Consider the following 21,834-nt stretch of genomic DNA (forward strand, 5'->3'; position numbering starts at 1 on the left):
GGGCCATCCTAAAGGAATTTACTAGCTAGCAAAGACATCTGCCAATTGGGACTCAGGAACATTTTATTTTATAAAGAAAAAATGTCAAGGAAGGAGATCTTAATGTACTAGTCATTGAAAAAAAAACATTTTAATACTTAGATTTCTGTGTATTGTATCTGTGCCCAGCAGCAGTGCCACAGTCTGTTTGTAAACCTCATTTTTCCATTAGAAGCTTCAGTTATGCAACCTTGATTTTTTTTCTCCTGGATTTTATAATAACCCTCAATAAAGATTCACTGCAGGGCAAAACTTGGCAGGCAGAGACTTGGCATATTTGTGAATACGTTTCCTTCTCCTTTTACAAAACAGGAAAGGTAGAAGAAAATTCACTCTCCTGATTCTGACATGATATGATCTTAAGAATGGGCAGAAGGAAGTAAATCATTTAGGGACAAAAAGAAGGAATAAGCTGCAAAGCCTTTTTGTACATGTATGTGCCCTCTTTCTAACTAGGTGTATCTGTTTATATGTGTTGATGCATATATGTATTTATTCTGATGTATCTTCCATTGCCTGTTTGATATGCATAGAATGTCAGTTGCAATCTTTGTAAAGGATCAATTACTCCTTAAAACACTTTGTATTTCAAAATTCTACCTACATCATTTTCCTATCGGGTCTTTATATTTTAATATATTTATCTTATTTGAAGACTATGCAGATGACAGGGATCATACATTCTGCCAACCACTCTTACCAGCAAATATGCACTTGAACCCCAAAGCGTCACAGTAGTATTGTGCACTGTATATTTCTGTGATGTGGAGGGCAAAGGACTGAACAAATAAGAGAGAATTGAAGAATCACTTAATGCAATTGACAGATTGAGTGACAGTCTTTCTACATTCTAGATGCTGCTCCTCAGGTTAAATTACAGATTTTTTTTCTCAATCTCACTGTACCCTCAAGCTACTTTTTCCCCCCTCTGGCTCCCCAAAGCTGTAAATTTCTTGTTAAATAATCACAGTAAGGTATTATTGACTCTTAAATTTAGAATAATTTGTTGAATTTGTGATTTAGCCAGCAAAATGTCTTTCTCATTGGCCAGCTTAATAGAGTGAATGTTGAATACATTTTCAAAAGAATGAATGACTACATAAATACATTCATTCACATACTGTGGTAGATCTATTTGGATAATTTCACGACCTGTAAAGTGTGTTTATTCTCACTCTTCCTTAGCTTACTGATATCCTTGTTCGTGAAGTTCTCCATGGAGCTGATGGAACCGATATCAAGTGTGGTGTTATTGGAGAAATCGGTTGCTCCTGGCCTTTGACTGAGAGTGAAAGAAAGGTTCTTCAGGCAACAGCTCATGCCCAGACCCAGCTTGGTTGCCCTGTTATTATCCATCCTGGACGGAACCCAAGTGCACCGTTTCAGATTATCCGAGTCTTGCAAGAAGCAGGTGCAGACATCTCCAAAACAGTTATGTCACACCTTGATAGGTAAGCAGGCTGCCTTACAGATTGGTGCAAACCACCATCTGATTGATGGATGATCAAATAAAAAATCAGCAGTAATCAGATCAAAGCCATACTAATGGCCTAGAGAAAATCACTAACTTCATGGAAGACAGTATTTATCAAGTTTTACAGCTGACATTAATGAAACTCAATGCTGCCATTTTTTGTGTCCCTACTCTGTGTCAGGTGACATCCCAGGTCACCTGCATAAGTCATTTCCTTTAATTTGCTTTATCCTTCATGACCTTTTATAATAGGTGTTACTGTCTACTTGACTTCTTCGTCTCATGTTGTGATATCACAGTAGCTGCCATTCCGCGTGCTCAATATTTGCCAGTAGTTGCAGTGATAAATTTATCTGCAAATATAAAGGGAGGGAAAGTCACTTATTTCACCCTGAGAAGAAAACCACAAATATAAGTGTTCACATTTGTGTCAGCCGTTGTGGCTTGAATCATCTGAATTTTGGAAAATGCCATTATAAAAAAATCATAGCAATAAGTATAGTATTTGTTTGGTGGTATTATGTATTCGTGTCCTATAGCGGCTGTAACAAATTATAACAAACTGGGCAACCTAAGACAAGAGAAATTTATTCTATCCCAGTTCTGGAGGCCAGAAGTTTGAAATCAAGGCATTGGCAGGGCCTTGCTTCCTGCAAAGGCTGCAGGGCAGAATCCTTTTTCCTCCAAAGGCTGTAGGGTAGAAACGGAATGTTTCTTTGGTTTTCTGGTAGATTCAGGCATTTGTTGGCTTGTGGGTCTGTAGCTACAATTTCTGCCTCTGTCTTCACTTAGCCTTCTCCTCTCTGTTTCTTCCCTTCACTTTCACATCATTGTAACATCAAAAAGTCATTAAGTCGAATCATCATAAATAAGTTAGAGACTGTCTGTCATCTCCAAAAACTCTCTGTGGGCCAAGTTTTTACCTAGTTCATCCACAAGGGTATTGTCTTTGGGTGAGGGGACTACTCCTCTTGTATGTCTCCACTTTGATCTCCCACCCCGTTCAGGCCCAAACTCTGTTTCACTTGGCCCATTAAAATCTTCCAGGCAAATGTTAGCTCCGGGTCTCCCCTTATTCCTCATTTTCTCAGCTCTCTTGTTTCTGCCCCCTGAGCAAGTCTTACTTTCCCACCAGCTCAATCAAACATTTAAAAATATGGATTTTTTTTTCCTCTTCAGTTTTATTCAGTATTTCACATGCACTCTGCTGGAAAGGTTTTCTGTGAACATTTAGTCTGCCATACTGCTGGAAACTGGCTCAAGATGGTTCTTAAGGAAAGAAGAGTCTTTCTGTCCCTATCTATGTATGGTGAGACATGTATATAAGTTAGAAAATTATGCCTGGTGTAAAGAGAAAACAAGCTTTCATTGGAAAATGTAAAGTAAACCCTAAGTCCTACCACCATAGTGTTTCCTTGCTCATAAAATCAAACAATATATAAACTGCAAATGTTTTATTTATTTACTGGTGAAATGCATATATGTATACACTATGCCTATATACACACATATGTGTGCACTTATATATGTAAACACACATATGTATCTTTTCTCTTACACAATGAAGAACATTACATGATTTCCATTTGGCTGCAATTTCAATGTTTCCCTCTAGAATGGCTCGGAATTGAATGGAAAGGTTGGCCTGACATCAGACAAGCTCAGAGCAGCCTAGAACACTGAGACCATTGCTACAACAGCCACCCATTCTGTACCTATGTTACAGATTTTTCAGGGCAGGGCTCCCGTGCCTGAAAAAGAAATATATGGAAGGAAGAGCATTTCACTAGGGTAGGAGGCAACTAGGGAAAATGGCTTTAGAAAAAGTGGTGCATTTCAAAAAACACAACTGAATAAAATCACAGAAAAAAAAATAATTCAGGGAGGCAGATGCAGGCAACGTTAGCTCTCTGAAGTGACTGTTCACAGCAAGACAGTTGGCGGGCTGAGGTTTGACTAGGTCAGCCTTTCACAGACGCTCTGAGGTCTGCTGGGCTGTGTGCACCATCCGATCCGCACTGAAAGGGCAAGGACTTCAGCTTTCTGTAATGGGGACAAATCATAAAAGGGCATGTATTTCATGCAACAAAATGCACAGAGGACACACACACAAAAAAGAGCATCCCCAAACCCAAAACAAGGCCTCCAAAAAAAAAACACAAAAAAACAAAACCCAAAACAAAACAGAAAATCATTTCATTTCTCCCACCATGCCTTTTCAGAGATAAGGGAGACGGTGCGGAAGCCACAGGCTGCTGTGGCTGCGAGGTAACAAGTTAAGGGTGTCACAGCTCCTTCTAGAACGCTGGGGCTCTCCAAACAGGACTGAGCCTCAGCTTCAGTGGCCCATAAAATCAGCTCATTTTCTGCCTTCAAACTGGTATTTCTATCATTCTAGAATACAATAATAAAATATTCCAGTATGTTTCCCAAGCACCTAGAAGCAGTTTGATATTTTTGAGGGTATATATTAATAAAATCTTCATTAGGATTCCTGCATTCGCGTGGGCACAACACACACACTACAATAATAAGTTGCTACATGGCTTTGCACATGGGGCAGTTGGGACCCTGAGAGGGAAGAGTTAATGAATAGCCATCACCTTGGGAGGCCTCTGAACCACATGGTTGTCATGTGACTATTTGTGACCCACTTAAGGTCATTTACCTGGAGATAACAGCTTGACAAGATAAATCTGCTTCCGTGTCTAGGCCCTCCCCTAACCATCTGTTCCCTTTAAGAAACACGGGGCCTGTTGGCTGGTGTGGATTTAACCCCAGGGAACATTGTAGGGGGCTGCCCTTGACAGTGAAAGCCACCCAAAGTCAACATTTACGGGAAAATAGCACCAGCACTTAAGTGTTCCTGCTTGCTCTTTTAATCCACAAAGGTTTTCTGCCTTTCAGACATTTATTGTAATTTTACTACCTGTTAAAACTCTACCCACATTTCTAGGTGGCATGTTCGCCCCCTGGTCTAATACAGGCTCTATGTGATTGAAGAAAACACCCGACAGATACCTGTTTTGCTATTCATCTTCAAGGAGGTTTTATCCTTAGTGTACTATTGGAGTAGCTGTGGGTATTTTTAGGACAACAAAATTCTTTCATCACCAATGAAAGCTGGGCAAGGCAACCTGGCTGGCAGGTATTTGGGTACTAACTATTTACTGATTAAATTGTCGAGCCCCGTGGATGGTGACAGACAGGTGCTGTGCCTGAATCTTTTTTTCTGCTTGGTATCTATTCAACAAGCCAAAGGGCTTTCATGAAAACCCAGGGCCTAGAGTTTAATTAAGAGCACAATGATAATGAAGTGTAGGAATATGGCAGATCACTCTCTTTGAAAATTTTTAGCCATGGAAGGTAGAGGAATTTGACCCAAGGGTTTCTGCAAGACAAGAGGGAAAAACTTAAGGGATGGGCCAACAGCACATTTTATTCCCTTTGCTCTGATCTTTCATGCCAAAGTGGCCCAACTCTTGGAAATATATAATTTTTTATGCTCTTAATTAGATGAAGTAAGAGACTGTAATATCACTTCATTCATTCATTCCACAAATATTTGAGAGCCTAATTATCATATACCAGACACACGGCTACAGCCTGGAGAACGACCCTCTCTCTGCCTTCAAAATGATTATTCAATTATAATTATGGTGACTTTTAACCTTACGGTTTCCTTTGAAAAGCCACAAAAAATAATTATGCGGTATCCTTGGAACTGTACACATTTAATCCCTAAGAATACTAGTGAATTAATGTGAAGTCTTTCAAAAAAAAAAAAAAAAACTCCAAGCAAAAGTTTGGCAGACTGGAATTGGGCAAAACATCTTTATATAGTTAAACAGTGCAACAGCATTTTTTAAAAGAAAAAATGGAATGTTATGCACATGGAATTATTTACAACATCTAGAATCCTGTGAATGTGATGCTGTATTGCTCAAAGGTTTATTGTCAGGATTGTGTATAAGCATGCATTAGATACATAATGCATAGAATGCATTGAGAAGAATGAGTGTGCAGTAATAGCATATGCAGTGTGTAAATAATGGCTAGTGAAATCAACTTATTTTAGTCCTTTTGGTTCAGATCCAAACACAGAGTAAGAAATTTTAAAAATTAGTTCGGACAACAAAGGACAGGCCTGATAAGCAGGTGAGAATTTTTGATGGAAAATATTTGCTAACACCACTTCCCTTTTTCCAGTTACTAATATCCATGGACATTTCCTCTGTTTTCACTACGACAGGAGATGGAAAATTATAAGAAAAGCTAAATGCTCTTAACACATCATCATGGCCACTCATATATATACTTGGGTACAACTGTGAGTAAATTTTACATGCTAATCTACGTTGTTTTGTAAAGAGTACTCACTGACATAGAAACAAAACCCCTGAATACATTTATGTTGTAATTGATTGATGACAGTGGGAGCAGCTATTCTTTCATTAATGCTATGTAGGTTTTATGTCCATGGGGGACAATGGAGAAACAGGCGATCCTGGGGCCAGCTTGCCTGGTTCTGGGCTCTGACACCAGCATGGACTTATGTGTGACCTTCAGCAAGTTACTCAGGCCTCCAGGTTTGTTTACTCGTATATCAAAAGGGGTTAAGAAAATATATTTTAAACCCCAAAGTGTTTTGCAGATCCCTCCCCCCGTTAATGCTTGCTGTGGATTTCCTCTCAATATACGGGACCTCTTTTTAAAAAGAAAAAGAAAGAAGAAAGAGAGAGAGAAGAAGGAAGGAAGGAAGGAAGGAAGGAAGGAAGGAAGGAAGGAAGGAAGGAAGGAAGGAGAGAGAAAGAAGAAAGAAAAAGAGAAAGAAAGAAAGAAAGAAGGATGGAGGAAGAGAGAGAGAAAGAGGGAAGGAATGAAGGAGGGAGGGAGGGAAGGAAGGAAGGAAAGAAAGAAGTGGGGAGAGAGAGAGAGAGGGAGTCCAGGCAAACTTTTGACAAGCTGAAATGCACTAAAATTCTTTATATACAGAAATAGTGCTGAATAAAATGCAATAAAGTTATAATAATTCTTGAGTATCCCCAATTGTACTTTTTAACAGAGACTTTGGGCAATCTGCCTAGCATCAGGGCAAGAGAAGGCATGGGTCATGTATTCTACACGATACAATTCCACCCACCCAAAACCTTCCACTAGTAATTTTTTTCTAAAGCAATTTCTCATGACTCTGACACCATTTCCATGAAATGTGACAGTTTAACAAATAGGATTGCCATGTCTATGAGATTTATCTTCACTCTCCTGAATACCATCGTTCCTTGAACCGTGTATCACCTTACACGAAACACACAACCTCTTTTGTGCTGTGTGGCAACTGCAAAGTTCATATGGTAAAAAGCTCTTCCCAGGATGTATAAACTGTGAAATGCATTTTAAAATAAAGTTTTAATTACACTTTGTAATTCACAGCCAACTTCTGGTTTTAGTCTAATTTAAACAAGGGTTTTTCTCTCTTGCAGCCATCTGTTCCTTTTGCTTAAGCCTACACTTAAGTCACAATATTGAAAGGGTGACGTCATCCCTCCCTATGATGTCATTAAACATCACTGTCGCTTCCCAAGAAGTCAGAGAACCGAATACTTTCAGGGGAGATGCTTGTTAAAACATAAATAATGGCAATCTGTGGTATTTTTTCTATTATTTTTCATTCCCAGACACTCTACAAATCAAAAATCCTGTTCAATAAAAGTCATGCCTTCATGCAAAAAGAATCCTATGAAAAAAAGATCAATGAATCTTTACAATACCTCCATATGTGGGCATAAACTAGCATATTAATGCAAATGTACCATTCTAATTGATGGCTTGAGTTTGGGTCCAACCAACATTCTTGGTAAATATTTAATCGAAGCAGCAAATTATATATTTTTAATCATAGGCAATGTTCAGGCCACACATTAAAAACTTAAGCCACTCCTATGTAGTTTTTATTTTGAACATTTAAATTTATTTTTAATTAATTGAAATTCATCAACTGAGGATTTTTTAGGTCTCATAGTTGAGGTGGAGCTGCCATGAGTAGTGTAGGAATACACATGAATAGTGTTTTAAAATTATGTTAATATTGAATTTATTAGATTATAGTACATTAGATTATAATCATTTGATTATAGTGACATATTAATTTCTTTTAAATATTGCATTATAAGTATTTTAAAATTCATTTTAGGTTATTAGATGAATAATTCTAGTTGGCTTTTGTAATTCTTTTAAGTCCTTATTAAAAAAACTTTCATAAAATAATAAAGAATCCCACATAACTCTATCTGTACAAATATCCATTGGTTTTAAATTGAGAAACTCAGCAGGGGAGGAGGACAAAGAGATTTTTCTGAAATTACTTTTTTGGCAAACGATTTTTATCATCATCAGTCACTGAAATTCTGCAACATTTTTAATAAGTCAGTTGTATATGGAAGTACCCCCTTGTTATTGTAATCGTACACCAGTTTTTAAAAAGCACTCGAGTCTGTAAGTTTTAGCAGGGAATGTGCTCTGGGAGGTTTTGAACTAGCTCTGAGAGCAACACGGAGTGGCCCACGTGTGCCCACCTCTGGGCCCAGGAATTGGCAGAGGGGAACAGCTGATGACTTAGAATGAAGTCACAGCACAGCAGTATGGGAGGAGCGCTAGACTAGCAGTGGGAATACCTGAGTTGTTGATCACTTCAAAAACCCATGCTTTAGTTTCTTTATTTGTGCAATGACATTAATATGTGACCCAATTATTTCACCAGTGTATCATGAGTTTCAAAACCTCCTCCTTCCATGTGCTTGTTATTTAATGGCACCAACATTGCATCAATTGCCCAGGACACTTGTGAATCCCCTCCTCTGTTGCTGCCACTGTGGGGACAGTATCCCATTCTTTGCTCTTCCTGTTGCTGTCCCTGTTCTGGCCAAGGACAGCACTGTTCACCCTGCTGTTAGCCTAAGTTCCTGCCTCCTCTGTCTGCCTCACTAAGGTCTCCAAACACAGCCCCGCTTACCGCCTTCTTTGCTGTTACCTGAGCTCAGGCTTCGTCTCTCAGCCTTGCTTCTAAACCTGCCCTCCACAATCCACCAGATGGATCTTCCCAAACGCCAATCTGGTTATATTCCTGCCCCCTGCCTTAAAACCCTTCAACGGGTCCCCTTTGCCTTCAGCACAAAATCCAAAGTTTTGGTCTTCTCGTCCCACCCCCACCCCACACCTCACCTCATGTCATTCCCACTAGACGCACAGGACCTGGGGTGCAGCCACACTGACCCCATCTTTAGGGCTCTGGGCTGATCGTTCTTATCGGCTGCTCACACGTGCTTACCACTCCGCTATCCATTTACCACAGTCTTTCTTCAAAATGCGATTCACCAGGGGGTTTCATCTCCATGAAGCTTTTCTAGAACCAGTTGAACAGTGTTTGGTATCGCCTTCTGTTTGCCAACCCAGCTCCTAGTAGCTACCACCCTTACTATGACACTTGGTAAATTCTGTCAGCGATTATTTGTTTCCCTGTCTCTTTCATTAGTAAATACGTGATAACTACTTGAAGGATGGGACATGCCTCATAGTAGGTGATCAACAATTTCTTATGAAACGGATGGATGGGTGGGTGGGTGGATATTCCCTCATGCACTTTAGCTCTGACAAACTACAGCCCTATATTGAGGAACAACAAGCTTACTTTTTTCTTTTGTAACCTCTCATCAGATGTTTCTCTGGATTGTTCATCCCTTACCTGACACTGAACCCCACCAACATTTATCTAAACAGCATACTTTATGATTCAACTCAAATGAATCAAAGTGAATCAAATGAAAAAAAAAAGAACCCAAAAAAATCAAATGAATCACCTCATTTTCTTTCAGAATACTTTTTATTTGTAGTATAAAAGCTTTTTCACACATTTAATAAGAATTGTTAGCTTAAATGTCCATTTCATCTGCAGAGTTTAAGATCCTAGAGGCAGCAGCTTAAATTTCTTATTCATATCTATACAACCAACACAGAGGGTAGCACAAGATAGGTGATAGGAGATGTTTATTGAATTAATTCATGAAGGTATGTTGGAGTGTATGAAATGAAATAATATATTTGAGAGTTATTTCAAACGGTAAAGCCCAAGACAAATGGTAGGTATTGTTGTCATCTTGACCATATCCATGAATCATATCTTTTTCTCTTAGTTCTTTCTACCTAGGGAGCACACAGACCTTTGTCTAAATTATCACTTCACGCAGATTTCTCTTCTCCCATTCAGAGTACATTTTGACATTAAACTAAACCCCTCAGCACAAGGATAAGATCTCGAATATAAAGTGGGTTGAAAAACGGAATCCACTGTTTTGCGTTTTAGTATGAGCCTTAAAACACTGGGTAAATGATAAGTGTATTCTGAAAATGAAGATAGCCAAAACACTCCAAACACCATTTTTTTTTTAGCTGATGGCAATATGTTTTTTGTCTGTTCCTTATTTGCAGAGAATTTATTTATTAGTTGAGGAACAAAAGTATAAAGTATGCAGCAGAAGAAATGATACCATATGAATGATGTGAACCACTACTTGATACAAAAATCTCATCTTCCTGGGAAATCCCAGGGTATTTCATAAATGACATGGCAATAAGTTCATCCTCCTTGAAGAAGAGACTTTCTTTAGGGTGAAATGCAGTAGCTCTTCTGCAAGTTGCCATCACCTTATTGTTTAGGGCAAGAAGTGAAAAATACTTATCCTAAAAGCTGGGGAGGATTGGAATAAGAATAGAATTATTCATGGATATAGAATATGGAATGAGGAAAAGAGGCTGAGGTGAACACCTCTACTCTTCCAAGACGTGCTAGGAGATCACTGATGACAGAGAGGGCAGGACCTCTGTTTCATCCTCATCTGGAGGACGTCAAGCAGAGCCCATTTTCCCATGGCGCCATGTTGACATTTGAGGTCAATCCTTTCTCCAAGTGAAAAACAAAGTCACTTGCATGAATGGAGTGGTCCCTGGAAGCCATCCAACTGAATGTCAGTTTCATGTGGGTAAGTCACCTTGTTAGACATTCATGGTGCAGGGTGCTTGCTCCTAGATATCACTATGATGGTGCGAGTTTCTCTGTAGAGTGACGTGCCATGGTGGGCGGGTACTCTCCCCATGAAGAGGCTGCCTAGTCTAAACACAAAAGCAGTCTGGGTGTCCTCACAGCTCCTCAAGTTGGAAGCTTGAGTTACTTCCCTTCTCTGGGACTTAGTTTCCTCATCTGTACAATGGGGATGACCTACCTTCCTGATGCATTTTTCGTAAGGATTAAGTGAGCGAGGGCTGTGTTAAATACCTGATGACTGTAAGGTGCTGATTTCCTGGTGCCCCCTGCATCTCCTGTCCTGCCCTTCATTAACATCTACTACAGCATTCTGCTTTTTTCCAGGACTTTCCTTTGAAAAATAGGTGTGATCACTGACACCATTATCTCCCCATGGATTTTGCACTCTGTTTCCTTCTTCAATAAGGAGGATGGAAATGAATTCATTTCTTAATTGCCTTCACACCCGTGCTTAGTTATCCAGAGGGGATCATATCACTAAATGTCAGTTAAAAAAATAATAGCTACATATGTGTGTGTGTGTGTGTGTGTGTGTGTGTGTGTGTGTGTATCTTAATGACAGCAAATTTGTCTGCCCCTCTTTTTAAACTACATTTTACTAATGTCTAAAATGGGAGCCTAATTGCTTCACTTCTGAAGAAATCTCCTCTACATGTGACTGTGACATTTTTAAGGGCATTTTACGGAGAAACCAGTTCCCTCAAAGTCACGCTTCTTTCTATATGCTTTTCTACAAGATAAGGATTCCCAGGAGTTCCTTGTGTAAGTTACATGTGTGGATGAATCTTATGGCACAGTGCTAGCCTTCCTCTAGAAAGACATCTCTGCCCATGGTGACATTCTTCAGATAACATTTGTAACACAGGTAATGTTTGGGTGTCATTGCTACTTGGAGAACTGGCTCCCGAAGGTCCCCGTTCCTCTTTTAGATGAGGCATCGGTAAGACCACATCGAAAGAGACCATGTGGGGGGCCTCGTGGGAAACCATTGCTGGGTTTGGAGCAGAGAGACCTGGTGTGACTCAGGCGTGGAGGCAGCACTTTTGTTGCTATATTTAGAATAATCTGTAAGAGAGCAAAGGGAGAAGCTGGGAGAATGGTTGGCAATCCACTGCAGGGATCCTGCAAGACATTAGAGTGATTCGGATCAAAAAGGTAGCACAGGACATGATGGCATGTCTGGATTCTGTTCACGTTTTGAAGGCCGAGCCAAAAGGCTATTCTGATGGATTAAATATGGAACATGAGAAGAAGAAAGCAGTCAAGGATGACTACGTGGTTTTTGGCCTGAGCAGCTACAGTGGAGACGCCATCAGTTGAGATAGGGAGGCGTGTTGGAGCAGACAATTTGGGTGGCCAATGAGGGGTTATTTGGGGACATGTTAAGCATGAACCATCTATTAGGCATCCAAGTGGAGGTAGTAAGCAGGCATTGGGATGGGCAAGTCTGGCTTCAGGAAAGAGTTCTGATCTGGTGATGGATGCTGCCTCTGTGCCCCTGAATATTTGAAAGGAGCTTAGAGCAATGTAAGACTCATAGTAAGAGAGTAAGTGATTGTCCTCATTAGTACAGTTTCTTCTCCTCAACCACATCATTCAAATTTTCCAAAATAACTGTCAGGTCTCATCCTGCTTACTCTATGCAGTTACCCTCTGACTTAGCATTTAAAGATCTCCACAAGCGAGTCCTTTCTTACTGTTCTGGGCTTTTTAATTCCTGACCCCCACACTACCTGTTGATGGTCAATTCCCCATCTTTCAAATGTCGTTTGAGGGTTCTATGAGGAGGAAATCAGATTTCAAAGTTAAAAATTAAAATATACTCTGTGCACATTCAGTCAACGTAATTCTGGAAAATGTCCTTTGAGTAAAAAAATATTTAGCAGTAGGAGAAGCTATATAATGCAAGGGTCAAGAGAGTAGGTTCTAGCTTTGAAATGAATTGGAATTCTAGTGCGTCACCTTGCGTGACAATCTAATCTCTCAAGCCCCAGTTTCTTCATCTGTAAAATTGAGAACTGGTTGGGATTATGGAGAATATTAAATGAGAAAATTAATGTAAAGCCCAATGCCAGAAACAGATGATGATGACAAGTAACTTTACTTTTTCTTTTCTTTTCTTTTTTCTTTGAGACAAAGCCTCACTCTGTCGCCCCGGCTGGAGTGCAGTGGCATGATCATAGCTCACTGCAACCTCCAACGCCTGGGCTCAAGCGATCCTCCTGCCCCAGCCTCCTGAATAACTGGGACTACAGGTACAGGCCACCACACCTGGCTAATTTTTTCTATTTTTAGTAGAGACAGGGTCTTGCTCTTGCTCAGGCTGGTGTTGACCTCCTGACCTCAAGCCATCCTCCTGCCTCGGCCTCCCGAGTGCTAGGATTACAGGTGTGAGCCACCGCGCCCAGCCTACTTTTCATTTTCAATTGTAACCAAAATTGAAGATTTTTCAATGGCTTTACTTTGACTATTAACTTTTCACTAAGCATATACTTCAGTGTATTACTTAAAATTTAGAAAACTTAATCTCAAGGCATTAGGCCAAAAGAAGGAAAAAGATATTAGCAGCAGAAATAAGAGTCTGATCCAACCTGTCTGTGGTGACCTGATTGCCCTCTTGACTTCCCCCCTCCCAGTACTTTTGCCCATAGTGGATAATTAACAAACTGAATTGAGTTGACTCAAAAGGAAAAAAATACCAAACTTATCTCTTCCCTCTTATGTTATTTTGATCGCGTATATTTTGTTTTTAAGCATGGTTCTTCCGGGGAAAACAGAATATGTTTACTGTAGAAAAACACATATTCTTTTCGCCTAGTAATTTTGGAAGCAAAAGATGGTCTCCATGGTATGAAGATGGAAAAGGAGTCGTATTAATAGAAGATAGCACAGAACTAATGTATATTTTATAGTATAAAGGGAAGATTTTTTAGCCTCCCTGCCTAAAACAACATCGGGAACTATAAGTTATGCTAAATCGGTGAATAGAATGACAAGGAGCCAGCCACAATATGATAGCTCAGAATGAAAGTCGATAGTCAACTCCCAGGAAGGCGGAAACCTCCTGCACCTGTGACACAAGGAGGCTTAATTGGTCTTCTTATGGTTTGGAAGAAAGGCTCTGAAACTATGTCTGACCTCTTAGAAGCAGGTTTATAGACATATAATAGTGCTCTAATTCTCGCATCCTGGAGTTGCCAAAGTAATAGAATATCAGCGTGGATGAGAAGCTTAACACGACAATGATCGTCTGATGTTCTCAGCTGTTCATCAGGCCAATTCTGGGTCCCAATCATTTGCTTCTTGTAGGTCCTTAATTCTCTGCATGTGATGTGTAATGGGGTGTATTTTCCTCTCACATTCTTTTTTTTTTGGAGACAAAGACTCTCGCTCTGTTGCCCGGGCTAGAGTGCTGTAGCGTCAGCCTAGCTCACAGCAACCTCAAACTCCTGGGGTCAAGCAATCCTCCTGCCTCAGCCTCCCGAGTAGCTGGGGCTACAGGCATGCGCCACCATGCCCGGCTAATATTTTCTATACATTTTTAGTTGTCCAGATCATTTCTTTCTATTTTTTAGTAGAGATGGGGGTCTCGCTCTTGCTCAGCCTGGTCTCGAACTCCTGACCTCGAGCAATCCTCCTGCCTCGGCCTCCCAGAGTGCTAGGATTACAGGCATGAGCCACTGCACCCAGCCTCTTTACATTCTTTCCATATTGTTTCCTGGTAGGATGTTTTTATTCTTTGTTAGTTCGCTATGTGATTGAATCTCTACAACAGTACTTTGGGTTCCCTTAACACCTCCCTTTTTACTTGTTTTGATCTGAATTCCTTGAGATAATCTACTCGTGCTTCATACTGTGCTCCCCTGTATCTAGCCTGTCCTCATCTTACCTTTCTCTCCTTTCCCATCCATTTACATAGTCTTGCATCCTAAAATAATGATATTCTTTTTTTTTTTTTTTTTTTTTTTGAGACAGAGTCTCACTCTGTTGCCTGGGCTAGAGTGAGTGCGTTGGCATCAGCCTAGCTCACAGCAACCTCAAACTCCTGGGCTCAAGCGATCCTCCTGCCTCAGCCTCCCGAGTAGCTGGGACTACAGGCATGCGCCACCATGCCCGGCTAATTTTTTTCTATATATATTTTTAGTTGTCCAGATAATTTATTTCTATTTTTAGTAGAGACGGGGTCTCACTCAGGCTGGTCTCGAACTCCTGACCTCGAGCGATCCACCCGCCTCGGCCTCCCAGAGGGCTAGGATTACAGGCGTGAGCCACCGTGTCCGGCCAAAATAATGATATTCTTAATAGGATATCTATTGCAGTGAGAAGACATCCATAAAATGTATTGTAAAATAATGCATTTCATTTAAAAAACGTGCACTCCAGAACATAAATATCTCTGTGAGCATTGTCCCTTTACAGAAAAGCTGGAATTATATTCACATAGGCTTTGAAATCAGTTTTAGAACCACTTTCTGATCTTCACAAAAGAATCACCCTGCTACCTGACAGCAAAGCTTCATGTTTTACCCAGGTAGGTATGACTCACCTAATTCGCCAGACCGAAGAATTCAAGCTTGTTTGGGAGAAATGACAGCAAAATTAAAATAAGTCTATAGTTCCCCAAGTACTTTAGAAAGGAAAACACCCTATTGGATGGGTAAGCTCTCTTATTTCTGGTAATGAATTGAACTATTTTATAGTCACATCATAAGAGCCAGCTCAAAAGTCCCATTGCCCAACTCAATCTGTGTTCTAGCACATGGCGTGCTTACTACTTTTAATGTGTACGCGGGGGAAATATGCTCTTAAAAATAACAATATGTCTGTTTCATTGTCTCCAGGACCCTAGTTAATAAGAAGGAGCTACTGGAATTTGCTCAACTTGGCTGTTACTTGGAATATGATCTCTTTGGTACCGAACTCTTTCATTACTCGTTCAACCCGGACATCGACATGCCAAATGATAACGAAAGAATCAGAAGGTAAATATGATGAAATCTCTCAGAGCGTTTCCTTTTACTAGCCCTTTTTGATTGTCATATGTGGGTGAGTATTAGCAAAGATTCAGAAAACAGTAAGCAGGCTAAACCACAGACTTGCAGAGAAAAATATATCTGTGCTGTTTCAGGGAGAAAATCTCTATACATTATTTCAAGGAGAAAATGAGTCATCCTAAGTAGGCTAAAGCTTAGCAGAGCCTTAGAAGTTCAGTGCAGATGGGCAGCTAACAGGAAACACAGATAATACCCAACCCCTGCCATGGCAATCAGAGAACAAAAAACGTTTTCCTTCTTTTGCCCCTAATAAAATAAGCTGTTTCTTTCCCAGGTTGACCACACTAAAGTCATAACTTTCTACAATTAATATTTGAAATGCTTTATTAAAAGTTCATTGAAGGGGTGATTGCAATTTAAATGCTAAAAGTATTACGTCTGAAGATCAAACATCATATAACATGCAACCTCCTCAAATTGTCCAATGTGTGATGAAAGCTAACCATTGTCGGAGTCATTCTTTGCAATCAAGTGGAAAATGTGAGGAGTGGAAAGGGTAGTTACCTGGCTTGGGTTTGGTCTTGGTCACATGGTATATGAAGATTGAATGGACCAAGTTAGAAAATCTGGGATGAGGTTGGGTCGGGTGGTTCACACCCATAATCCCAGCACTTTGGGAGGCTGAGGCAGAAGGTTCCCTTGAGGCCAGGAGTTTGAGACCAGCCTGGGCAACATAGCAAGACCCTGTCTCTACAAAAATAAAAAAATCAGCTTGGCGTGGTGATACACACCTGTAGTCTCAGCTACTCAGAAGGCTGAGGCAGGAGAATCGCTTGAGCCCAGGAGTTAGAGATTCCTGTGAGCTATGATCACACCACTGCACTCCAGCCTGGATGACAAAGTGAGACCCTGTCTCTTAAAATGAAAAGAAAGAAAAAAAATCTGGGAGGAGAAATAGATTTGGTATTGACAAGGAAGACTTTAGTTCGAGAGTATCTATGTGTTGCTGTCCAGTGGGGCCCTAAGATAAGGATGTGAAGCTCAGGGCAGGGATTTGGGCTGAGAAAGAAATCTACACATTGGTTTGCATGTGATAGTTTGAACCATGGGAATAAATGAGATCACTCAGAGGAGAGTATGAGGACAGAGACATTTAAGGGATGGAGTCAGAACTGTCACTCAAGGACAGGTCAGGAAGAAATTTTCAAAGTGATAATATCAAGGAAATATGTTGTTACGGAAGTCAGCAGAGAGGAATGCTCATGGCAGAAGGCCCCGGACACCTGTAATAGGTGGCAGATAGCAAGTGAGATGAAGACCGAAAAGGATCCATTGGATCACACAGTTAAGACGCTTGCATCTTATAATCAGTAAGCACGGTCTCAGTAGAAAAGGCTGGAAGGATGAGCAGGGAGTGAGGAAGAGGAGAGAGAATGTGGAGGTGACTCTTTCAAGAATCATGGCAGTTCCAGCCTGAGCAAGAGCGAGACCCTGTCTCTACTAAAAATAGAAAGAAATTATCTGGCCAACTAAAATATATATATAGAAAAAATTAGCCGGGCATGGTGGCTCATGCCTGTAGTCCCAGCTACTCGGGAGGCTGAGGCAGTAGGATCGCTTAAGCCCAGGAGTTTGAGGTTGCTGTGAGCTAGGCTGATGCCATGGCACTCACTCTAGCCTGGGCAACACAGCGAGACTCTGTCTCAAAAAAAAAAAAAAAAAAAGAATCGTGGTAGTGGAGGGAAGCAGAGAGGTGGGGCTGAAGCTAGAAGACAACCCAGGATCAAGGGAAGCTTCTGGTAAGTTCCGCAATATTTATGTAGCTAAGAGCAAGGGCAGACACAGAGAGAATGAATCCAGGAAATAGTGGCCATGCCACAGGGTTGCTATGGAATTTATAGGAAATAAAGTATGCCACATCTTTATCAGAGTGGCTGGTGCAAAATATGGAAGTGTTCAATAGATGTTGATTTTTTAAAAAAAACAAATAGATAAGAAATATGCAACAATATACAACAAGGAGATAAATAGAGGGTATCCGGGGAGCAAACAGAAAGTTGGTTGAATAGATACTTTCTCCACAGAAATGACAGAGCGCAAAGCAAACATTGGTGTGAATTTGAATAAATGTCTTAGCGAGGGGAACAGAGAACTGAGGACGCACGGCTATGTGTCCTCTAGTGTCCCTGTGAGGTTGACATGGCCATCGCTAGAGAAACAAGGAGTGGATTTAGGGCAAGACCATGTAGAGGAGGGCGAGGCTAAGAATGGCTGTTGGGTGAACGAGAGAGACACAGACCAGGACGTGATGTGTGCAAGACCCAGTTGAGGCTGGAAATCATGATTGCATATTGGCCTCAATGCACGTGACTGGGTGATTATTTTCCAAAACGATATTTCATGTTTTGGTGGTAGAACCAGAGAACCTTTGTAGAAGGTAGAAGCAGAACATGAGAGCAGTTAAGAGATTGAGGGTTGGGATTCTATCTGAAAGATGAGATTTATAGCCTGGGGAAAACAAAGGAGGGGCTTTGATGAAGTGGGCAGATATATATTTATATAGTAGAAGGGGTAACATGATTAGAATTGATCAATCTCAACACGTTTTATGACTCCTCTTGGAAATGGGAAGTTTGCACTCAGGATCTGCTTCCTTTTCCTAAGCTTTTTCATGGCGGTGAGGGGTATCTTCTGTAGCCCTATGCCTTTCATGAGGCTCCTAGACCCTCTAGAAAAGAGAGAGGAGATCTTCAAAGGGGAATCTATGGAGGAGATAGGAGGGAAGGGTGACCACTGTCTCCCAAGCATTCCTTCTCACCTCCTTTTGGCTATTTGGTTATCTTTTATTGTGCCAAATGTAGAACATTCTGGATGTATGAAATACAGTAAAAATGTTATGTATATATAATGTATATTATATATGTAAGAGTGCATGTATACATGATATATATGTACTATTCTATATATACCTATATGTGTGTGTGTGTGTGCTTAATCTTCCTTAAATTCAAACTATGCATTAGGTCGCTTGACCCAAGGACAGCTCATGTTAAGTACCAAATGATCTTTTGGAGTGTGTGTGCTCCAGGGCCCCCCTGTCCCCCACCATCTTGTGCACTTGGCTTCATCATTCATCTGCAGTCCTTTTCTGAGCCATCTTAAACCTCTGAAGAACAAGAACACAGAAACACGCTTCTGCCTACCTCTGGTTTTCAGCACCAGAAATTCTGCGTCTAACACCTGTTTTCAATCTTCTGCTCCATTTCTCGAATCTTATTATATCTCTGCCTTTTCACACTTTGTAGTCTCTCTCTAATATTTGTTTGCAAAACACTAACTCATTTGTATTTCTATAATTACTGTGATTTTTTGTCTTCTCATCTGTAGTGGTTCCTCCCTTCTGGCAGCATCTTTGTGGCTCCTGTTCTTCCATACAGCGCCACAGCACAAGGGATGATCTCTTAGCTTAAAGACCAGGCAGGTCTCCTTGATAATCAGAATATAAGTATGTTTCTAGAGCCATAACATTATCTTTCTCATGAGACAACCAGTCTCCAGATTCGTAATGAGTTCTAAGGGTTCCCATTTTTAAATGAGAGTATCTCGTCCACTACATTCTTTCTTTACTATTAATATTTTACAATTTGATAACTTCGTGTTTCAAGAGACGACACAAGGCATCTCACATGAATTTGTTTATCCATACGCTATGCCTTTGTAGCATGAGATAGCATATTTCTTGGATAAGAAAAAGAGGCAAAATACTCAAATACTGTGGGAAATACTCAGAAAATATCAGGCAGAAAGTGTCACCTGAAAGGTCGTGTGCTTTGGTGCCCTTTTGCAGTTTTGGATCAAGGTTTACTGCAATAAGGTTCAGCATCGTGTATCCATTCTGTCAAATCTTTCTCTCTTTTTAATGAGTGATCATATAACTGTCTTAGATAATTCCCTTAAATAGGGTTTGTTCTAACAGTAACTGCTTGTCAGAACTTTAGGACATTACACAAATGTCAACAAGGAAAAAAAACCTTAGTGACACAGATGGCATTTATACACTTAAGGACAGGCATGGGGTACATGTGACATGCACACTGATTTCTGGACAAAACACCCAGGTTGGCTCTTCCATTGTGGCACTTGCATTCCTCTGACCTGCAAATACCAGGTCTAATCTTCAATTATAATTTATCTTAAAATGTATCTTCTCAGAGGGTAGGGCTTTGTGTATGAGGGATTTTTTGTTTTGTATAGTGCCCTACATTTTGCTTACTATAGTAGTTATTAAATATGACTCATGCACTGGAAGCCCAAGAAATGCTATGGAAACAGAAAGGCTACCTTTCAAATAATCAGCCTCTGGAGGAAGGCGCCGTCCATCCACCGAGATCCACTTTGGAATCCAGACACACGCAAGACTATACCGAGAATCACAGAAAAGAGCCATTGTCTGCAAATTGCATCTTCTGCCATCCGAGACCCCTGGAAGTCATGGCAGACACTGCCCAGAGTCCAGACACATACAGATGGTGGCTGTCAGGGGGTGACTCACACTACAGATTAGAGCGTTTAACAAAGAAAACAGGGTTGCATTTTTAGACCATAGTCAGGAAGCTGTTCTTTAGTCAACTGACTATAAATTTAAAGGAACAGCTTCTTATTTTAGCAATGTTGTTGACATGGAAGGAAGATAGAATACATTTTTATTGATCAATTTAACTCAATGCTCAGAGACAAAAATTCCCATAGACTTCAAAGGGGCAAGTGCTCAAAATACTGAGGTACCTTTGCCAACATTATTTTTTTTCCGAGTGCATAACTTATCACATGCCTATCACTTGCAAACCAGCTAATTTTACTCATAGAATGTTTTACTTGTACAAAGATTCCTTTTGCATTCCTGTTTAATCACAGATACCCATTACTTTTATTTCCTAGATAAAAGGAGAGAACAGGGATGAGATCTGAAAAATAGGCCCACTAAGAGAGGCATTTTAGGGAGGGGAACACAAATGCTAAATAGAAACCCAGGAAAATGTTATTTAGTGAAACGCTAAAGTGGTCATTCATTCAAACTGGCACGTCCTATCAGGAGCTATCTTTAATGCAGTATTACCGAGCGTTGTCGTAAATATCACAGCTTAGAAATTTGCGTGTGCATGGAGGAAGGATCATGTTCCTACTAGGGTGCAGTAATATCTGTATCATCACCACACAATATTTATTAAAGGTCTCTCAGTACACATGCCACAGTGGAAGACAGTATCTTTATGACAAGCATAATAGGTTGCCGAGTGAAAAGTTGAAAAACACCCTGAAAAGCTAAAATGTGAGACAAATGACATCTAACGAGTCACCGTTTTTCACAGGGTACGTCTCCTGGTGGATGAGGGCTACGAAGATCGAATTCTGATGGCCCATGACATACATACGAAGCATCGGCTGATCAAATACGGAGGTCACGGCTATTCCCATATATTCACCAATATTGTTCCTAAAATGTTACTTAGAGGTATAACTGAGAACGCACTTCATAAGATTCTTATAGAAAACCCCAAGCAATGGCTAACTTTCAAATAGGATGGTGGCTTATGGCTCATACCCTCGAGTATAAAACTTGCAGAGAACACTCAGTGATTTCAAACTCACGGTGAGATATTAATCAGTTACCTAGGACAAATGACTGATCATTTCCTTCTTATGAGAATAAGAGAGTTTGCCTTCTCCAAAACCTGCTGACTGTTACTATACATCTGCACCTCTAGGGAGTTACTGAGCCTAACTGAGCCCTATTATTTTGCCTTAACAAAATAAATACAGAAGTACCTATTTCTAAGCAATGATTTAAAGTCTGTATCCCTTAAGTGGCGTTGGTTTGGGTGGTTTTTTGTTTTTTTTTTTTTACTCTATTAGCTGCAGTACTTCAGAAAATTTAAAGTGTTTCTAGTTAAATTATTCCCTTCTCGAGCAATCTAATGCTTCTTGTAATATTGATGATCCTACTAATTATCCTGCTGTTCTTTAATTAATGCTTGATGAATAATATGGCACTTTAAAATAGCTTCTGCAGCAAGGGAAGTTAAATTTTGAGCCTTTTTTTCCCCCCAAAGGATACTGTAATACAATTACCAAATCACAATGATAAAAATATTTTGAAAGGTTAATGTTTTGCTGTCCACCTATTTCTATATTCTTATAATAAATCAGTTTTGATGCCTTTGGCTTTCTGT

General features: G+C 40.2%; 1 protein-coding gene across 4 annotated transcripts in view; it reads left to right on the forward strand.

Annotated features, from left to right (window-relative positions):
- PTER (phosphotriesterase related) overlaps positions 1-21,819 on the forward strand; it is a 53,293-nt gene extending 31,474 nt beyond the window's left edge. For all 4 annotated transcript variants that reach the window (XM_045534069.1, XM_045534068.1, XM_045534086.1 and 1 more), the window contains 3 exons: positions 1,225-1,490; positions 15,452-15,592; positions 20,974-21,819. In XM_045534069.1, coding sequence (XP_045390025.1) covers positions 1,225-1,490; positions 15,452-15,592; positions 20,974-21,184 — 618 coding nt within the window. In that variant the 3' untranslated portion in view covers positions 21,185-21,819. The remainder of the gene's footprint in view (positions 1-1,224; positions 1,491-15,451; positions 15,593-20,973) is intronic.
- Positions 21,820-21,834: the final 15 nt, after the last annotated feature.

Source organism: Lemur catta, chromosome 1 (assembly GCF_020740605.2).
Source record: "Lemur catta isolate mLemCat1 chromosome 1, mLemCat1.pri, whole genome shotgun sequence".
Classification (NCBI taxonomy): domain Eukaryota; kingdom Metazoa; phylum Chordata; class Mammalia; order Primates; family Lemuridae; genus Lemur; species Lemur catta.